We start from the raw sequence: 21,990 nt of genomic DNA, 5'->3' as shown, positions 1-21,990 counted from the left end.
ATTATGAATGGAGTAAAGGGTTATAAGTTGGTTTTGCTCTTCTTTTACTTAAAGGGAAGTGCCTAAGAGATTAATGTCCAAGAGATGTATTTTGCATTTCAGACAAGAGGTTTAGTGCCTTTTTTTAGCATATAGTTTCAAGAAGGATTTCCATTGCCTTACAGTTTTTCTAGGGACATTACATTTTTGTAGTGCACAGACCTGACTGTATTTATAGAATTTTCCTTGTTCCTGATACCCAAAACTTTTGTATGAGACCATTGCCCCAGAGCTGTCCCTTTCACTGAAAGGTAAAGGTGAAGGATCCCCTACCTTCTACCCAAATGTTGTACAAAGATACTTTCCTTAATCCTCATGCAATGAGGCGAGAAATATCTGCAAACTATTTTATCCTTAAGATAGTGAAGACTTATGTTTTCTCCAAATCCAAAAGTGGTTTTACATTTTGGAGAGAATTCAACCAACTGTGATTTTATTATCTTAACGTAAAGAAGCACTTTACCACGACCATTAAGTTTTTGAAATTATGTAGTGTGAATAGCAGTGTCACATCTGGCTTGTCAAAAGTCAGCCTTCTTTTTGACCATGTTTCCTACAATATCCTCTATTCATAACAACACTGTAAAATATATCAGAGAACAAATAGAACTGTGTCACTTGTGTGGTTTTGATTGTTAAGCCTGTGTCTTAAGTCTACTACAGCAGTAGGTGACTTAATATAAATGTTGAAAATTATTTGATATATGACCATTCCTTTCGAGAATCCAGAGGTAACTCTTTTGAAATACCAAGAAGGGTTTGATAACATTGAATAATTTCAAACAATTAACCCAACTTAATTTCTTTTCTTACTGGCTCCTCTGAAGAATATGTTGATATTTTAGGTTCTCTAACATTTCTGTAACATAGGTCATTACCAGAACTGTGTTTCTTTCATACAATTGCCTTACTTTTTTGATAATTTTTCCTGTTTTATGTTAGCTTGTCTTTATTATTATATACCTGTCTATATTTCTGTGACACAAGCGAAGAGGAGGGATGTGTTGCAGTTCAACAAGTGGTCTCACCACGCTTACGAAGATTATGAAGTTTATGACGATTAGCTAGGCTAAACAAAGAGGATTACTTTCTTAGTAAGCTTTGAGCTAAGGTCTCTACTGGAGCCTGGATCTTTGTTCTGTGTTTTGATGGAGGATATCTGAGGATAGTGGCCTTTGTTTAATGAGGATGTGGTCTTTCACAGAAAGACTCTGATCAAGATTTTAATATTTCTGTCCCTAGTGAAGATCCCTTCAGGAGGGAAGAGATCATTGGTTACATGCCTTAAAACTGGTAGTTTTTTTCCTCTTCCCCTCAGTTTTCTGTAGTGGTTAGCACCACCTGTACATCTGTTACGGCAACTGAAAAGCATGTACAGCTATAACTCACGTACTGAAATGCATAGATCCTGCTGTATTATTTTAACATCGAAGTATTCATACAGTCAAAATGTCGTTTATCATATATCCTTTTTCCTCTTTTCCTAGCTGTGCATGACTTCACTCAGGTGCCTAGACTGTTTCATCATTTTCATTGGATTAGTCCATTGCTGTATCCAGTTGTTTTCTATTTATATTATTCTAATTCTCTACTTCTCAGCCATCAAACCCCACCTTTCACATTATCTCTTCAAAGTCTGAGATTCCTTTGTGACTGTGTGATCATGTACAGCATCAGAATTATGGGCCTGCCAACTTTAAACTTTTATTTCTTTTTAATAATCTCCTTGGTATTTTGTCAGCAACTTCAGGTAATTTCTGGATAGAAAGGTGTGCTGGATAATTGAAATCTCTTTAATGGTATCTTAATTGAAAAATGAAACATGAAGGGAGGCTATATTCACAACTAGTCAAGAGGAGGAGGAGGGGAGCAGAGCATAGTTACGGTTGAACTGTTCAGCTTCAATTCTGGATTTTAAGAGCTCCCACTGTTTGATTTGTTAGCATTGTTTTTGCTGTTGCCATAATACAGGTTATTTTTGCATGAGTGTGTGTGCGTTTAATCAGCTAAGCATGAAATCCCTTGCATTTGTTTATCTCTAATAGTAGCAACAAAAGAATCAGAGATGAGTCCTGAACAAAGCAGAAATATTGGAGTATTTCACCTCAAAAAGGAGAGTGAAAGAAGTACAGCGAATAGGTGAAGACAGACTCAATGGAGGAAGCAGTAATTCAGTGATGTTCCTTGCGCAAAGCTTCAGTGTGTGAGCTGTGGGTTTGGCCACCCCTGCTACAGGTACCACGTTTAGTGATTTTCCTGGAATAAACTTCTGTAGGCGTCTAAATGGCCACTGTCTAGGGTAGTCAGTTTATAGGCTCATCTTAAAACTGGAATAATCTGATTGGAATAGAAATCCCTAAGTAAGAGCAGGACTGGCTAACTCTCTTACCTCTTGCATTAAACATGCATGTGCATATCATGTACACCAACAAGTAAAACGGAAGTACAGTGGAGCTGAACATTTTCCTACCAACTGCAGCATGTAATTGTTGGAAAAAATAAGTGATTTTTTCCAGTACTGGCTAAAAGCATAAATTTTCTCAAGGTATTGTAATTTTAGGGATTTGTTTGTTTGTTTTTGGGGCTTTTTGTTTTGTTCTGTTTTTAAAGAAAAAAAAAAAAAACTTCTGCCTCTTTTAACTTGCTTCCTATCCAGTGGCTATATTTGCTGAAGAAATCAGACTTGTGACCATATCTGACAAGTTTCAAAAGACCAGCTAGAATGTTAATACACATTTTTCTTAGCCGTTTGGCTTTTCTGAATGGAGTAGGGAGTACAATGGCTTGCTAAATATTTTTGATATATTTCTCTTTCTGGGTTTCAGGTTTGGCTTGTTTACACCTTATAGGCACTTTTTACATTTTAGACTTCACTATAATGCATCATGACATCTTAAATAATGGTTCAGTGCTCATCCATGCTTTGTAAAAAATCTCAGGATTATGTTCATAATCAAAAGTAGAATAATGAATGTAGTCTTATTTCTTTATATTATTAACTCTGAATTCACTTTGTGTTCTCTAGAGGAGAACTGGGATTGTTTGGTTTGGAGATGAGGCTCAGGGCAGACCTTACCACTCTCTTTTGACTGCCTGGAAGGGAGTTGTAGCAAGGTGGGAGTTAGCCTCTTCTTCCAAGTAACAGTGATGAGAGGTAATGGCCTTAAGTATTGCCAGGGGAGGTTCAACTTGGATGTTAGAAAAAACTGCTCAGAGTGGTGAGGTACTAGAACAGGCTGCTCAGGGAGGTGGTGGAGTCACTGTGCCCGGAGGTGTTCAAGAAATGCGTAGATGTGGCATTGAGGAATATGGTTAGTGGGCATGATGGGGATGGCTTGACAGTAGGACTAGTCCTTTCCAGCTTTAATGATTCTGTGATTCTAGATGTAGCTTCCAAAGTAGTGAGTCAGCTTAGTCTCTGAGTACTCTCTGGGTGTTTAAATAACCCTTGTTTGTCTGGGATTTTGTAACTTTTAAGTTGCTGAGAGAGCAGGAAGGCAATTATCATTCTGTCTGACTAGTGATGTTTTTGATGGTAGATTCTCCATTGAGTTTGTGAGGAGGAAGACTGAAACAAGTTTATAAAATTTAAATATATTATTAAAAATGTCTCCTGAAATGTGCTGGTATTAAGAGAATTGTAGTACTTCTCATGCCAGCCACTGTAAAGCAGTATACACAGCAGCTTAAATTTCAACAGCTTTTTGAAGATAAACTATTTAATGTTCTTCTTTATACCAGGAAAATAAAGATATTTGGAGAAGGAAATCATCCTTGCATAAGGATAAAGAGATAGGAGACATGAAAGGAGGATGTTTATATAAAAATATGAGAGTGGTCTGAAGCAAACAATTTTACTGACTTTGGAGTTGTGTGTGTGCTGACTCTCCTCTCAGGACCATTCATATCTGTCTATGCATACAGATAAAGGATGAGCGATTGGGTGGTGGGTCTGCATGTGCTGCCTAGGACACTCAAGATCACCTAGATTTTTGATCATATATTCAATCAACAGCAGCTAAAGCCTTCATAGGCTAACACAGATTTTAGGAAATCAACACTTGAGATAGACTGAAGTTCACAAAAGCAGTCTGTGGAGCCCTTTTCGCACACACAGCTTCTGTATGTATCCTACAGATGGCAATAATTTGGCAGAACTGCAGATAATTAATGTTTTCAGGGCTGTAAGATTTGTGTCTGGTTACACAAGAACTGTCACAGAATCTAGACAATGAGAAGCATGGATTTTCATCAACTAACTTATTCATTTGTTTTTAATGTGATATCAAGAAGTTCCTGCAAACATGCCGTCTTTATGGGGAGAGATTGAATACCCTTTAAAGACTGGGTACAAAGGGCCTGACACGGGCTCAAGAGCTCTGGAGAGCTTCAAAGAATTTTATGTGGCCTTCAGCCTGATATCTTAAGTGGAAACGCAGTTTGAAGGAGCTTATGCTGTGCAATAAACTCAGTTGGTGTTTTTCACAAGTACCAGAGTATCGTATTTGCTATGATTTTCTAGAGTTCATAGGGTAAGCATGGATTGACGTCAGGGAGTAAAGCTGGAAGACATGTTTATCTAAAACACATATAAGAGCTATCCTTCTTGAAAAACATCTGGCAGAGTCAAATTTTAAGAGGCAAAGTTTTTATTTTTAAACTATTGCCTTTGTTCAACTTAATTACTACAATAAATGTGTTTTCTCCTAAAATGTGTCTTTCACTTTTTTATATAGTGCTGAAGGAATTTAACTGTTCTTGAATTTATCCTCTTTTTTTTTTTCTTTTTTTTTTTTTAACAAAGGAAAATTATTTTGGCATGGTAATGATGTAGAGTGAGAAGACTTTGGGATGTGGCATTTTTTAATTGTTTCTAATACCTGTTTTGCGGGACTCTCATCTCTGTGCAAGCCTAGACTAGAAGAAATATTTATCAAGACAGTATTATTGCAAGGTATTCTGTCTTCAGATAATCTCCTGCTCAGTTTTGTGTATCAGCACATGAGCTCAGTCTCGGGTGTGTTTAAAGTAACTGGGAGCTGCACGTCAAGAATCCTCTCAAAATAATCTTAAGTCATACTGGTGCTACCCATATGGTTACAACACAGGTATAGCAATTTAACACTATGTAGAAGAAATCCAATAAAACTTCTGTAGCTATAGTGAACTATCTTTCTGTAATCATTTTCTCATTCAGTGTCCTGCTTAGGGACACAGAACCAGCAGTTTGCCTCGTTTTATTAACATCTCTTCAGTTTCTTGGAGTACCTGGTAGTCATGAATGAAAGAGGAGAGGCATGCATGAAGGCAAATACTAGAATATTTTCCTGAAGACTGGGTTTCTTTATTCAGTGCTGTGATTGTCTAGTCTTTAAGATGGAAAAAACTACTTAAGTCTCATAATGATCGGCACCCCCAGGGTGGAAGTGGAGACTTCTGTTGCTGGAGGTTCAAAAACTAAAACTGTGTAAAGACAGAACATGCAGGAGAGAGAAGTGAATGCACAGACCAGTTTTCTAGTACTTATAGCAAGAGTAATCCTAGATGAAGGCAACAGATACTGGGGAAAGAGAATGTATATATATATATTTATATATATGTGTAGAGGGATTATATCTTGCACATTAAATCTAAAATTGCTAGCTTTCCCGGAATTGTATGATTTTATGTTTTTGTGTAGTTTTCCATGTAGCATCTAAAGGGTTTAATTAGCCATGCTAAGGACTTGAATGACCTGTTGGATTGTCTAGCCTATTCTGGCAGTGCTAATTAAGAGACATTGGCAGAGCCATAGGGTAAGCATTGTGTTAGTGATTTGTATTCTTTGTTGTGATTAATACATACTTTTCTAGGAAATAGTAAGAAACCTACATTTTTACAGCTAGAGCTATGTCCAACAAAATACATTTCTTTCAAGTTGTACTCTTTAACGTTTGAAATTGTAGAGTAGGAAAAATGCTGTCCGCCTTCTATGCACAAAGCAAGGCTAGGAAGGAAATCAGTTGAGCAGAGCTCCCAGATTCTTTCCTCTGACAACAGAGAAAACCTGTCCAGAAGCTGTTCAGTAGCTGCTTTGGTGTTTACACCAGGTATTGCATTTAGAAGTAGAGTTTTCTGCCAGTTTTGCTTTCAGAAGGAAACTCATGAATACTGAACTGCAGAGTTGTGTAGGGCATGTGCTTACGTCACTGCACAAACTCTGTTGACTCTCTTCAAGAAATATAAGTCACTTTCCTTACTCCAGCTCCATGAGTTTCATGTGAGTAATTAACAGGTGTATTTGTTTTGTTGTAAAACTGCTCTAGATTTCAATTGAGCTGATCTCTGTTCACTACTGATATTGGCAAAATAGAAAGTTTGAATAATACTTCTTTTCCGTCCAGCACCTTTCAATTTTAAACATGATTTTAAAAATCTTGTTAAAGAAATAATTGCAAAAAAAGTAACCTCTTCTTTTTGTGTTCTTTTTTTTTTTTTTCCTGGCAGTGTTTTAGAGCACTTTGCTGCAAAGGACCACCACCGCCACGACCTGAATATGATTTGGTTTGCATAGGCCTCACTGGTTCTGGCAAAACAAGTCTTCTGTCACAGCTTTGCAGTGAAAGCCCGGAAAATATAGTGTCTACCACAGGTAGGATGCTGTCTTCATTCCATGATGTGCGTAGGGTGTTGTCCAAAAGTAACTTTTGAAACGAATAGCAATGGCAGTAGGGAGCCTCAACAGAGTTATCTTGCTTCTGAAGGTATTTAATAGATTGCTTTGAAGCTTACACAACTTGTTCAGTGTTTGGCTGTGTACTGGGGGATATCCATGAAAACATAAAATTTAGAATATGTCAAAAGTCAGAACAGACATTGTGATGTAATTAAACTTTATGAAATGGGCAACAGCAATTTACTATAGGCAGACATCTTAAAAGGTTTCTTTCTTCTCTTTATACTTGGCTTTTATGCAGTCTTGTTATACAATAAGAGAAGGAGGTCATGATACAAACTGGAATGGGGTAACGATGCACTGACAATTACATCATATTTAACTTCTTATACTCTTTGGTATATACTAACAACCAAAAGACTAATGTAATGGAAATTATTTTTGCTTCTATTCTCTTAGATCATTAGAATGACTTATTTATATAGCAAAAAAGCTAGAAACAGGTTATAAAAAAGGTATTCTAAAGATAAAAAGAAATAGGTACAACAACAGCTAAAAGGTATTTTAACTAAAAAAAAAATATTGACTATGTATCATATATAGATGTACCAGAAAGACTGATGGCTGTTCTGAGCAAAAAAGCCCAGACAAAAACAACTAAAACAACAAAAAAACCATCAAAATTTCAGAGTAAGAAAAAAAAAAACCTGACTCTGCAGAGTTCAAAAAGAGGACAGTTTGAGCCATAAGAGATGGAAAAAAACTGTCTGTGTGGCTGCAGCAGTTTAAGGTTGAGCTGCTGAGGGAAAAAGATGTGAGTAACTGGTGTGTATAGTTTATTTGGCTTTATACTGTAGCTGTGCTTCACGGACTTGAATTCTATATGATTGTCCCTCATCTGCCCTGTTTTTCAGTGTGTCTTTGCTTAACTTACAAGAACATAAGGTTAATCAATAAAATGAAAAGTGAACCAAAGTAGACAAGAGAAAACACAATTTTTTCTGTGATGCATAGTCATCCCATTGCCTTCATAGTGGTGGTGTTAGTAATGCTAAGAACATCTTACAGTCCATTGTGGTCAATGTTCAATTCAAATGCTTAGAAGGAAGTTGCTGATCAATTTAGTCATTTTTTCCCTTCAACTTCATCTTAAGAGTTCACCCAAAATTAAAAATTTAACATTTTTGACCATGAAAGAAATAGTAACAGCAGTCTTAACAGCTGTATAGATCTGTCAAAGGAAATAATGAAAATATGATTCACTTAAAAATTAAATTAATTTAATCTTCTAGATATCTGCAACAAATTACTATCATATATTTAGACAATGTGAGCAATGAAAATAGACTCTGTAGAAAACTAGGTAGCATCCAAACTATTGAACTTCAAGGTTTTATCTATACGTACCATACTTTTGCTATATAAGAAAATATTGAGAATCAGTGAATACAGTGTGACTGCTTCTCCACATGGTTTTCAAATGGCCTGTGATTTTGCTTTTCTTTTCAATGCCATTCAGATCCATTCCAGTTTTTACTTTTCGAGGAAGAGTTTAGGATTTATTTTGAGACAACAAGCTACTTCGAAATTATTTTGTACATTTTCTTACAGTAGTACTTAGAATTCAGGAATATCTTAGTTATCTGACTGGGGAGAAAAAATTCCTTGTTTCTGTTTACTAATAAACCTGGATTGACGCACTTTTGTAAATGTGTTTACTTAGTTGTATGGTTGTATGCAGGTATGTAATTATGTTGAAATTGTTTGTGCCAGATGGAAATGAATTCAACTTCTGTCTGTACATTATGCTGAAAGAACAGATGTATTTTTTCCTACATAGACTATTATTATTATTATATATACTTACATATCTGTATACTTCTCTATATGCATGTAACACTAGACTCTTGCATAAATTACAAGCAATATGCTTGGATTGCTATAAGCCTTGTATGTTCCCTTTCTCTCAGGTTTAACTTCCAGTTAGAAGAAAGCATATATATGTGTATTTTTCCAACAAATAACTTAGTCTCTTTTCTTTTTTTTTAGGATTTAGCATAAAAGCAGTGCCATTCCAGAATGCCATCTTGAATGTAAAAGAACTTGGAGGTATAGCATTTATTCACTTGATTATAAAAAATTACAGTGTCCAAATCTCATCATATTATGTGTAAAGAAATGTTTTTGCATAATGGTAAGATGTTATGACTCCAAAGAGGTCCAAGGAGGTTCCATGGAGCTCTGATGCAAGATAAATTTATGCTTGCAGAATAGGAGACCTGCAAATTTGAGTAGCATCAGAAGATGTACTGGTAGCAACTGGTTCTGCAGTTTGAATGTTAGCCAGAGAGGAAGGTTAACTACGAGAGGTTATTCCAGCATACCATAAACAAGAATAGAGGAGGACAGGGAGAGGTTACTCTAGCAGTAAACAGGGGTGGGAAATCCACTGAGGGAATTAGAAACATTGGATAGGCTGTTAACCCTGGAGTATGCAGCCAATGAGGAAATGGAAGGAAATTTTGCGCAGGGAAGTAGAAAATACGAACCACTGTGTCTGTCTGATCTGGCATACCTTTTCTCAAGGTTGCCTTTTATTGCAAAAGTATGAAATGAATTGTGATTCATAGCAAATTCTGTCTGAGCCTGGAATATTGAGTACGAGCGATTCTCATAATATCAAACTGCTATTTGTATAACATTTTCCACCACAGCAGATAACAATGAGAAAGACCGATCAGAAAGTGTTATGGAAGGGAAGCCCCTGTTTTTGTTCTTATTCCTGCTTTTTGCATTCAGTTGCTAAGAAGTTGTTATCTGAGTTCTTTTGAAGGTCTTGTCCAGGCATTTGGAGGAAGGTGGCGATGCTTCTTTTTAACAATTAACCGCTTTTATTCAAGGGTGTTCATGTTATTCAAAGGTGAAATTCTATATAGTTTGGTTTTATATATTCTATTTTAGAATTATCCTTTAGGTTTGTGTAACTGAAAACTGAAAGGTTCAGATGACTTCGTACAGCAAAGTAGTAACAGCCAATATTTAAAGAACTAACAGCAAAAGTCATACTATTTAAGGTTCTTCAAGGCAGCCAAGCAGCCTATGTGAAACAGATGCTGACTGTGTAGTATTCTTTTCATTTGGCTGGAACAGGATCCTTCTTTGAGGCTGAAGATGTTAATAGTTTCTAGTGTCCTGCTTGCCTGCTGGAATTGGCCAGGTTTTGTTTCTTCATTTCTGTAGGGGTTGTAAAGTTTAATGCCAAATGTAGAGAAAACTTTTTTTTTTTTTTTTTTGTTCTAATTATCTCTTCATTGGGCTTTAGGATTAGGGATATGGAACAAAGTTTGTTGTGCTCTTCTGTAGATCAATATATATTTGCCCACCAGCCCATATATATGTATATGATGTGTGTGTGTGTATACACATATATAATAAATACATATTACATTTTGAGGTATATGAAATTAGAATATTAAAGAAAAGTAAAACAAAACCAATGCTCTTTCTGCTTTTGTTTTCACTGTTCTTATTTTTAAGCCAGACTGCCTTTCTACTGGAAATCAGAAATTTTATCAAATTCCACACATATAAAAAAAATTACATAAAATGTATATTCTATATAAGAATGTAACTTTCAAATCAAGTATATTGCTTGAAAAGGAGCTCTTGCTTTATTTACTGATTGAGCCGAACTTCCCATTCTCTAAGTCTCTATTTTAGTATACAAATAATCCCTTCTTGCTCTCTCACTGTGAAGTCAAAAGAGAACTTCTTTCTTCCAAAAACTTTGCCCATAAAATGTCTGTAGTTTGGATTACTGTGCCCCAGATGTTGTGTGCCCTAAACCACATTTTTTCAGATTGTACTCTTTCCAGGGTAACTTGAAACATCTCTTTATGTTACACAACATAGCTGAATAAAGGTAAAGAAAAAAATAACAGATTTGATGATTTCCTGTTATGGTTCAACAGTCTTTGTTGGTAACTGTAGGTGAAATTGTGTGTGAAGAGCACAGACAAGAGTAAGGAAAGATTACAAAAACAAGGCAGATACAAACATTGTTTGGAAGCTTCTGTTTCTTCTAACTCTGGAAAAAGTTTGGGATATGGAATGCTGGAGTTTATTCTCAAGACAGATAATAAAGGTGTATAGGCAATACAAAGCTTTTTCTTTGACTCTAAGAAGTGTTTTTCCAATCTGGAGACCAAGTACCATCATTTATTCGGTATGTTTATACAGTCCTTCACTGTTGAAATGCTGTCAAAACAGAATGCAATGTCATGGCATCTGCATGATGTGTATACTTAGGCCAAAGTCAAGATTACAGGCCCATTCTGGAAGCCACCTAATAATTTACAGTTGTTTTTTTGGAATAAGTCTATTTTATAATTTAGCTTGCTATCTTGTAAACGCAAGCTTAGAAACTACTGTGAGATGCCAACTGCTGAGCCCGGTCAAATTTAAATGAGTGATTTTGGATGTGAACAGCTCTTTTTTCTTCTTCCCAAGTTTATAAATACTAACAACATGTTCGAGGATTTAGTAACTTTCTCTGTTTTATGTACTAAAATATATTGCCATGTATTTGTGTTAAGTTTTTTTAATCTACTTAAAGGCCTTTTTTGTAAGCATAGAAAATCAACGTGTTGTGTAATCATCTTTTAAATTCCATTTAAGTGTTAGCTGCTCAGCAAAAACAAAATGCTTAATATCAAGGATGCTTGGATTTCCATGAAATTGAGCAAGACCAGCATAAGAGAACTGTCCTCCCCACTGCTGTTCCTCCTTAAGCTTCGTGACTATAGTAATAAATTCGCACTGTTAAACCAGCTGAATTAATTGTTTAGGTGAGAGCTCAAGAACCAGTAATTTTAAACATGACTGGTTAAACAAAGCATGTGTATTTTGTCCTAATTTGGAAGTAACAAGCGAAAGAAGAGAAAGTAGGAAGGGGAAGTCATGGTGTGTGCAAACCAAGTTGAATGGGAAGCACAAGCTCCTGGAGAAGATGGCAATGGCTGTCAGGCCCTATCTGCCTTGAGAAAAAATGAAATAGGGTGGGGAAAATGACAGTGACCCATTAAATAGAATTTAGTATTTAAATAGGTATGGGCAAACCACAATCCTACCTTGTCCTTTGAAGAAAAAGCGTAGGACTGAACACTCTTGTAACAACATAGCCTAGGAGGGGAGCTAAAATTTCATCTGTTTAGTCATCAGAAAACTGATACTGCAAATAAATGCCAGCCTCAGTCATGCTCACTGGGACATATTTGAACAAAACAGTAAAATTTCTTTGCTGTATTAGAGTAAAAGGCAGTTGACACCTTTACAAAATCTGGTAATGGAGTGCATGTTCAGCCAACTGCATGTGACGTATCTGCATCTAACAGTTTACGGAGCATATTAGCAAGTGACATTTTTACATGACCCTGATGAGCTGTCCAAACTATGAGTCTCGTAGAGGTATTCATACTCTGAAAGCATTAAAGACATATCTGTTTGCTATCAGTCATACATGGCCCTCAGTTCAAATAGTGCCTAAGCCCAGAATCACTCAAATAGTTTCCTCCTTTCATATATAACAGAGATCATTACACTTGTTTGTTGATTTTGTTGACTCCTGAGGAAATTTAGACAGGCATTGAGCAGTAGTGATCTTTTCAATGTTTAGAGGAAATGTTCTTTTTACAATTAGCTCTTTGCAGTGTGAATACACAGTCTATCTCCTGTCTTACTTGAAGCAAATAGGAGTTATGCAAGCACTGCTTATCCTGTTATACATAGCTTTGATAAGGAAAAAATCAAAATTTTCTAATTTCAGTGTATGCAGTGTGGGGTTTAGTTTTTGTTGAATAGAATTTTTGTGAAAAGTCAAAACTTCTTGGTGTGCTAAAAAGGCTCTTTCTTCTAATGGACATGAAACTACTTTCTTCAGGCTGAACTGATGGGGGGAAGCATGGCATTATAGCTTATCATCATAAACTGTACCTACACTTTATAAGCAACTCTCATTTCCAAAAGAAGTTTTGATTTTTTGATTCAAGCCAGAAATAGCTTTGAACCTTTCAAAGCCTAAAGCTGATTCAAACTTTTGTGAGCTAGTCAGCTGAAGGGCTAGACAGACAGAAATAACACAGCTGTAGTAGACTTACTGCATTCGCTGTATGCCTGCTGATGTTAAGTACTGTGGAGATAGATGCATAAAGAGCTTTCCGTTGGAGATTATGAGTGCTGTAGCTGAAGGTGACTCAGCAAAGATGAGGGTGCATCTAAGCCATGCTGGGAGCTGGTAGTGGTATTCAGCCTGGCAAGCTGCTTTGCTGTTTCTGCAATCTGAGCTACTGTAGCATCTCCAACAGAGGTAGAGGGAGGATAGAGATGGAATAGTAGGAAGAGAGGAAAGCACTCAATGATTCTCTCTCCTAGAGGACTTGCTGTGTTTGTGTTTCCAGAGAAAGAGGGAAAAAAAAAAGAGTTTCAGAACAGCTGTCAGACATAAAATCCACCGTGGCACCGCCTACTACGAACTATTAAAACTTCAGCTCTAGAATTGAATAAATACTAACACATATTGTATGGCATGTATTTTCTTACTGTCCTTATCAAATAATCTCTAAAATCTCATTACTAGAGCCAGAGATTTTTATTTTAAATTGCATGCTTTATTTTAAGATGGCAGTATAATATACGTAATATATATGCCTAAGTGATCAAACTGACTTTTCACAGACAAGTATAAATATGTTTTTAAAACTTACAACTGCTTGAAACCTGTATGTTGTCTTAATGTTTCTAAATACCTGGATAGCTGCAGATTCAAAGTTTGAGATGGCACCTGTGGTTGCTAAGAGAGAAAAACTGAAAACTTGACTTTCATAGAAATCTCACCAGGAAAATCTGGGAGGCAGAGAAAAGATGAGAGATGGTTTCCAGGAACTTCAATTTAATAGAAGCTTTCATGCACAGGCTCATCTACCTTGAAGTAAGGTCTCTGTGACATTTGTTGTTCTATTGCTGGAGACTTGCTGAAAGTTTGACAGCTAACAAATCTGACATCTTTGAATTCCTTTCAGTGACATTTTTTTGTGATGCTGTGTTCTGTTCTTCTGAAAGTACTGAAAATAAGGGAAATAAAATAGCTTCATACCACTATGAATGAAGCACAGAATGTTCCCTATAGGAAAAAGTTTATTAGCCACCTAAATTGTGCTGAGTACAAAATAAAGAGACTGGGACTAGATGCTTGAGGTTCCAGTGTCTTGAATACAGAGAAGGGTGTAACTCTGTGCAGTGAGAATTGAATAGTCTGTGTTGGATACTTAAAGGACATGGTGTGAATTCCTTCTTAAATACTAGTCTTCACCTTTTACTAGCTCTTTTCAGTTGTACAGTGCATAAATTAAATGAATATTTTAAGTATCACAGCAGTGTTTTACTAATTATTTTACATTGCCTTGTCATTTTGTGACTACATGTTGATCAGAACATCTGTGATAGTTGTTTTGTTTCACTGGAAAAGAAAGTTTTCTTATCAGCACTTGGTATCTGTGTCAACACTGAAGTTCACTTTTTCCTATCCCTATGTAAGATTTGTGGTGTATGTAAATGATACCTTCAGCACATCTCCACAAATCACTGTCTTGCAAACATGTCAAGTTTTCTTCTAGAGTATTGCTGCTACTGTTCACTTTTTAATGCTAGACCCCATGAGTCTAGTGCCAGATTCAGACATTCAAAGAGTAGCCTGTGTCCAAATTTAATTTAGATAGTTTGACAGCTGTCAAATATCCTTTTTTCCTACCTTAACATTGCAACATATGCTGTTCTCCAGGGTACACAAAAACTTTCTAGATATAACCTTATTGCTTTGCTTCTGTTGAGTTGACGGAGTGCTGCTGAACTGTGCCCTAAGACTTACTGTCACACATAAGCCTGTAGTCATTCACCATGTGTACTGTGGGGCTGGCTTTTCCAGAATCTGCTGTGTGGTTGACAGAGCAAAATAGTTGAAATGAATACCTTTGAAAATTACCACCTTATCTTATCACTTGCTATTCAACTCACTAGTGTATTACCATTCTTATCATTTTACATGTAATTGTAATTTTAATAGGCTTTCCTGACACCTTTTTTCCTTGATTACAAGGTATTTGGAAGTTTGGAGGTGTGAAATAAAAGACTTTGTCGTACTTAATATTGAACAACTGACATGAAGGAAATTACAATTTACAGCTGTGGGGCTAAGATAAAGATAGAAAGAATGGGCAAAGGCCATCTTGTTCATGTGTTAATATTGGGATATTTCAGCGAAAAAGTACAGGACTAGCCTAGATTAGGTGGGAATAGTGTAGCAGTTCTACCAGTGCTTCTTTACTGAGCAGAAATTTTCAGGGCCTTGAGTCACTTTCTTTCCTTATTTAAATGATGTTAGTTTGTGTGTGTGTGCCAGATTTATGGGTGCTTTTTTCCTTTTTGTTTTTTCATTGATGTATATTTATGATAAAAAAAATTAGTTGCTTGCTTTGGTTGTTACAAATAGAAGGGTTATTTTCAATTACAAGTTTTAAAGATGTTCAATTATATTTGCTCTAATTAGTTACTGTTGTTTTGAAAGGTGCTGACAATATCAGGAAATACTGGAGTCGTTACTACCAAGGATCCCAAGGAGTAATATTTGTATTAGACAGTGCCTCCTCTGAAGACGATCTAGAAACTGCGAGGAATGAACTACATTCAGCTCTCCAGCACCCACAGTTATGTACTTTGCCATTTTTAATACTGGCCAATCATCAGGACAAACCAGCAGCTCGCTCTGTACAAGAGGTACGTTATTGTGACATTATCTTGACTGTTTATATTTACTGTCTGCACACTGCTGATCCATTGTTATTTATTATCCTGACATCCTAGTTAAGGACTGGCTTCAGTCATCCTTCATTGTAAGTACACAGAACAAGAACAGTCCCTGACCCTAAGAACTTATTCCAATGCATTATCAACAAGAAATTCTTGGATACAAACAGAATTCTCCTGCATTTTCTCCATGATTTGCTTGAGGGTAAAAAGATGTTTTTAACTACTCTTATCAAAAGATGCTAGGACAGTGTTTTATGGGTTTTTTGTTGTTTGTTCTGCTTGTTGTTTTTTGTTTTATTTGCTATTGGTTTTAGTCTATTCCATTACTCCATTCTTTGAAATTGCTTAAGCTAATAGGTTGTTTGCTGTTGTGAGGAGCCTTTTCCATAAAAGCTTTTTTCCTTAACTTTTACATGCTGGTGTGAGAGCACAGTTGCAGTTCTTTTTCTGAAGTTCTTAACCTGTTCTGATTTTCTTCTTCTTAAATAATATCTTTATCTTGTATTCACTGCTTGGTAAATCATATATTTTTTCTATTCAGTGTACCATTTGCCCTTAAGTTTCTGAAAAAAAATCTTCATTGATACTTTCCAATGAAGTCATTTGTCTTTGAGGAAATGCAGAAAGTATTTATTCATCACAAGAGACTCTATTTCCGAAGTTATAAGAAGAAATTAAAATTCAGTTTTGTCATTCTGTTTGTAAATGTCATTTAAAGGACTCTTCACATTAAAGATTGTATGTGAAATCTTGCTTGTTCTTTGAGTCATGTTTTTCACACAGCAAAATCAAGACTCTTTCAGCACCTTAATTTGTTGCTGATTGTTATTCTAAATTCTGCTGTCACAGATGTGCTTCTTTGTCCAAAGCATTACCTTTATAAAGAATACTGATTGAATTAATTGCACAACTTAATCTTATGTAGGTTAACTATTGGTACGCTACATTTGTATATGCTTTCTCTCCTGCATTATTGGCATTATGTCTCTTTTGCCAAAATAGAATAGAAAGTTTGTGCTAAAAGGGAGAAATGTAAATGGGATTGAGATATAGTGAGATTTTTAGTACGAGAAGAAGAAAATAAGTGCAAGTTAAACTGTAGAATTTTGTATCAAATTGTTGATCCTTTAATCCAAGAATCTGTGTTTAAAAAAGAGAAAAGATATGGATTTAGTATATAAAGTTACTCAAATGAAGTTAAGCTCAAATGATACAGGGATTGAAACCTCAAGTTCTACGTCTCGTTCATCCAAAAATAGATTTAGGAAATGACAATTAATGTTTGGAGCGAATGATCTTAATACACAAATTTATTTTCTTCTATTTTAATGTTCAAGGTAAAAGTAAAGCATTTTTTTTTAATCCTTTCTAGTCCAATGACAATACCCTGAGACATGCCTTCAGTTAAATCATGTTTAATTTAATTTATCCAAATCTACCCAAAGCGTTATGATTTTATTTTTTAACAGAGCAGTGCAGTTATGATTTCCATCAACAGACATTTCTTTTTTGTTATTTAAGTATTTTCAAGCATTTCTTGTATGATTATTGATCTTATTTGAGAAACATTTATTCTCTGGATTCATGTGAGTAGTGAATACAAGGGAGGAACCACTGTCTTTCTGCCAAGTGACATGTGCCAGTTAGTTTGCAATTTATAGACGAAACTTTTCATTTTGCACTTGAGCCTAGGTGAACAGACTTTTCAGCATATAATAAATCCTTCATGTACTTAGAATAAACATTTCTTTTTGTTTATCCTCATTTACTCTCATTCCCTCCTCATCCCTCTCTGTCGTTACCAACTGGACATCTCAGTAGAGGAATAGATTTTTATATTCTTTCTGTAGCATTTAAATATATTTCTATTGTGTATATGGTGTATATTCATAGCAAACAAATCTCAATTACTACTTTGAGTCATTCTGGAATGCTGAATACAGTAATTCTAGTAAATGTGCACAACTAATGCATAGGTTCAGAAAAAAAAATATTGTATCAAGATGTCAGTGTATGTCTTTGAAATTCTTTACTTAATAAGGAAAAAAAAAAAAAAGAAGAGTATTTTGATGAACTGAGGGAGACTGTCACACAATTATTCCTGGTATTTTGTCCCTGAAAAAATGATGTCATGTGCTTGCTTGAATGCAAAGCAGGAGCCTTACTCAGTTTTGCAGATGTTGAATTAGAAATTTCTAGCTTTCTTAAAGGTGTGCTTTTTGCTGTGCTTTTGTTCTCATTAGTGAGGTGGGGCATGAATGAAAATAAAATACTGTATAATTGTATGACTATTTCTTGTTTCCAAAAGAGCATTTTAAAAGATTTAACAAAGACAATCTCTTGAGCATTGAGAATTTTCTTAGTCTTTTTTTGCAGAACTGACTTCATCATATTTAGATATTGTCTTGATATTTTTTGTGTCATAAAATAAATGAATCGCAATTGAAATTTAAAAGAAGCAAGTATTCTTGTAGACAACAATTTACCTTTCTTTAATGGATACAAAAGGATCCCTTGGAGTATAATTAAAAAAAATGTCTGAGTTGAGTGGTGTGTAATAGGAATTGTAGAAAAATATTTATCTGTAACGAAAAAATCCCTCACAAAACTGAACAAGTGCCAAGCAGTTTCTGCAACAGATGTTAGTTATATTTATTGTTGAGAAGTACAGTTGCTTTAGCTTTTCAGCTAAATTTTGTGTTTCATGTGTTTCACTCCATGCAGGAGATAGGTAGATAAAGTACTTCAGAAGGTGTAAGCCATAAGAATTAAAAAGTATCATCAATAGCTCAGTTCAAAACTACAGTAATTATTTGGAAAAAATATCCAGTCAGCTTGTAGGTGAATCTAATTGATTTTGCAGACATCATTGGAGAATGTACCTCATATTATATTCTCCGTATCAGAAAAAGTTACAGGAGAAGCTTAGCTGAAATACTAATCAGTAAATGTAATCCTGTTTGTCTGTATTCAGTTCCTGGTTAGCTACTTTTAGTTTATTTTTTTGTTTGTTTGTTTTTTGTTTTTCCAATCAAAATCAGAGATCAGTTAAAGATATCTAGTTCCAGCCCTGCTACCACAGAGATATCTTCCACTAGAGAGAAAATAAACACCCCCACCCAAAAAAAAAAGCATTTGGCATTTCGTTCTAAAAACTATGAATAAAGAAGTTACTTTGATTCTATGATTCTATGATTTAAATATGGAGCCTTTACATCATGTCATCTCAAATTTTGTGGTGTTTATTCTATATTTATTCCACTTTTTCATATCAAAGATATTTATAAGTTGTTTTGATGGTGTGACAGTAGCACACAATTAAATCTTTTTAAATAGCTGCTAAGTGATTTCAAGTGAGTGTTGTTGAAATAAAGACTGTACATGTCAATTGGAACACAAAAGTCAGGCAACTGTATTTGAGTCAACTGATACGTTGTAAGATAGCCTCATTATTAAAATTACAATAATAAAGAGTTAGTCATTTGGAAATTGCTTCTTAATGTTGTTTTGGAACCCTTCTGAATTAGGAAATATAAAGAAATAAGTTTCTCACCAGAGGAGAGGGTAGTGTGAAGGTGTCTAGCAGGTTTATGGTGAGAAGACCATTGTAAATTGCGTTGCAAGTGAATAAAAGTGCTGCTCTGATGATAAACTTTTTTTTTTTTTTTTTTAAATTTTGGAATCTGTGATACTCTGTTTATAATGCTAGGAGCTGGGTTTTTCAGTATATTCCTATGAATCAGTATGCAAACTACAAGTCACTTCCAAAGTCAGAACAATGTTTAGAAGTGACAAGTGGGATGAACTGAAGGCTGTCAGTAGCCACTGTACTTAAGAGGCAAACAGCCATGTGACTCTTCTGAGGACATGTAGAAGCCATGTCAAGGTAGTGAAGGTTGAAAGTACTGAACCATGAAGCATTACCAGTTCAGTGGTGAAGCTGCTACATTACGTGTTGGGGTGCTGGTTTTGGGGAGCTTGTGATTTTTTATATTTAAGGCTGTTTTCATGACTGCACATGTAAAGGCACCCATAGAGTGTAGCTTTTGTTGAGTTTTCTTTTAGTTATCCAATTGTGCAGGCAATAGATAAGTTTCTTTCATACTTAAAAGTTGTTGACACTAGTTTCAGGGGAAATCATTGAAGGTATTTTCTAAATCCCCCTTTTTTAGTAATGCTAGGACTTTTAAATGTGGACTGTAAATGTAGGACTTTAAATATAGAGAATCACAGTCATGAACCAAAACTCTTCTCAATCTATTTTAAGATTGTTATCTTTCTAAATATCATTTTCAGGAAAAAATAAATGCATAAAGATATTACGTAGTGAGCCACTCGCAAGTGCTTTTTATCTCTTGCAAACAAGGTCTTACTTCAAATCTGTAATTCAGTTTGTCATACTCCAGAGAAAAGTCTTTCTCAATTTTCTCTTTTTTTCATCAGAGCATGATTAAAAATGTCTTTGACTTACGAACAGTATTTTCAAGGCAAAATTTCTTCATTATATGGATTGTGGTGTTTTTATCTATTTGGGAGTAATTTAGGCGTTTGGGTTTTGAGTTGTGAATGCTGTCCAATGTCATTTTCTGCTAAGAGAAAATTGGAGGGTGACTCTTCTTGCTAAAAGAACCACTTAGTGAAGTAGGGACCAGAATCTATTACACTGCAATTTTCCTCTCCCTTGTTTGGAAATTATTGTGTAAATAAATATCTTCTACTTCTCTTAATGTCTTAAAGCTAAATAATTGTTGAATGAGAACATCCAGCTTTGATAGGATCGATGGGGGTTCATTCTCATGGGGGAGAGATGGAGATCTGTCAAAACTGCTCTTTCTGGTCTTCATGCTTTATGATCCAAGCTAGCTGCACAATAGGCTTAATTCGAAGATTCCATTGTTTCTTTTTATTTTGCATGACAGAAATCATTCTTCATGCTATTTTGCCATAGTTTATGTCTTGTATTTTCTGCTACTTAAGCAAAAATAGATTGCTTGGTAAACCTTTCAACTTACTGATGTGTGGATATTATTATATGTGTCATTACTAACAATCTGAAAACGGCATTGAGCAGTACAGTGTTAAGAGGTTAAGCTTCAGAGAGCATGCAGTATCTCTGTGCCCTCCAGCAGCAGGTAATGCAAAAACTTAGCCTTAAGCCAAGAATGAAAATGGAAGTACTGGCTGCAGTCAGCCCTTTTCTTGCCCTGCTTAAACCTTGTGAAATAGTTCACCTAGATAAATTCTTAAACACCAGCTGTTGCAAATCTGTGTACTTAATGACAGGGACGTCTACAGCAAAGTTAAATTGGGGGCAGATTTTTGGTTCGTCAAGAAACAATTTGTGAAGTAATTTATCTTCAAATTACTGCAGCAAATAGCCAAAATATGGATTCCTACCCTGTTTTGAGATCATAGTGACCTTAATGACCTTAATATTTGCAATCCCTTCACAGCAAATACTACTCCTCGTCCAAGGTGTATCCCCTGATATTTAAAGATTGTTTTGGAACTGGACTCTGCTATTTTGAGTATTGGCTGCTTCCTTCACAACTGTGGCCTATGTGAGAACCGTGGAGTTATTTGTCAGGCTTCAGTTGTGAGCACATTTGCAGGAGAGAAGGATTATTAAACTGATGTTTAAGAAATATTAGTTTTGCCATGTTTAGAAGAATGCTGAAATGATTGTTATATACACATCTCTTAGGAAATCCCTTTCTGATTGAAGAACTTCTTCAGAGCTGCTGGAGGATTTAGATATTAAAAGATCCTAAAATAGAGTAATATAAATAAAATATAATGCAATTAAAAAGAAAATAATCTACAGCAAGTGAAATAATCTGTAAGTAGAGTCCTAGTTGGATGTGAATAGCAAAACAATTTCATAGTGTTACAAGTCTGCATCCAATGTATATAATTAAAAGGTCCTTCAGTGTTGCATTGTTAGAATAATTATACTAATAGCAAATTGGATAGTAAGTATTTACTGCTGCAAAATACGAAAGTGACCTTTTAAACAAATTTAAATTAAAAATTTCAAATTTGGAATAAGCTGTGTTTGTTACCTTTGAGTCACTGGCATGAGAGGAAAGAAGAAAGTAAGAAATTGTAAGGAATTGTGGCCACATGATGAACTAGTTTGGGCATAAAACTTACTGTTCTTCTTCCTTCTGGTCCTCTTTCTGGACAAAATGAGATCACAAGGCATTTGGATGAGTGTAGAAGCACAGGTAAGGAGCAGGACAAAGGTGATAATGAATGGGAGCATTCCTGGAAGTGGTACTGTTGCAGAAAAATAGTGTGTAATTTTAACTATAACTCAGCACATATAAACTCAGTGAGAGTTTGACCTTTCCCCCTACTGGCTATCTTGTCTGACTTCTTTGCTTACTCTGCTAGAGTGGATGAACCTCAGTGGTAGAAGGTTACACAGGAAATTC

At 35.4% G+C, this 21,990-nt stretch overlaps 1 protein-coding gene across 7 annotated transcripts in view; it reads left to right on the top strand.

Moving 5' to 3' along the window:
* The window catches only part of ARL15 (ADP ribosylation factor like GTPase 15), a 235,351-nt gene that overhangs the window by 88,470 nt on the left and 124,891 nt on the right, over nt 1–21,990 (top strand). For 6 of the 7 annotated variants that reach the window (XM_048931318.1, XM_048931316.1, XM_048931313.1 and 3 more), the window contains 3 exons: nt 6,526–6,670; nt 8,744–8,803; nt 15,312–15,520. In XM_048931318.1, the coding sequence (XP_048787275.1) occupies nt 6,526–6,670; nt 8,744–8,803; nt 15,312–15,520 (414 nt within the window). Of the gene's footprint in view, nt 1–6,525; nt 6,671–8,743; nt 8,804–15,311; nt 15,521–15,607; nt 19,208–21,990 lie in introns of those variants that run through there. The other variant, XM_048931319.1, reaches the window with a different exon arrangement.

This window comes from Lagopus muta, chromosome Z (assembly GCF_023343835.1).
Source record: "Lagopus muta isolate bLagMut1 chromosome Z, bLagMut1 primary, whole genome shotgun sequence".
Lineage (NCBI taxonomy): Eukaryota > Metazoa > Chordata > Aves > Galliformes > Phasianidae > Lagopus > Lagopus muta.
Note: the sequence above shows the minus strand (reverse complement) of the source record. Positions and strands in the feature narration are given on the sequence as shown.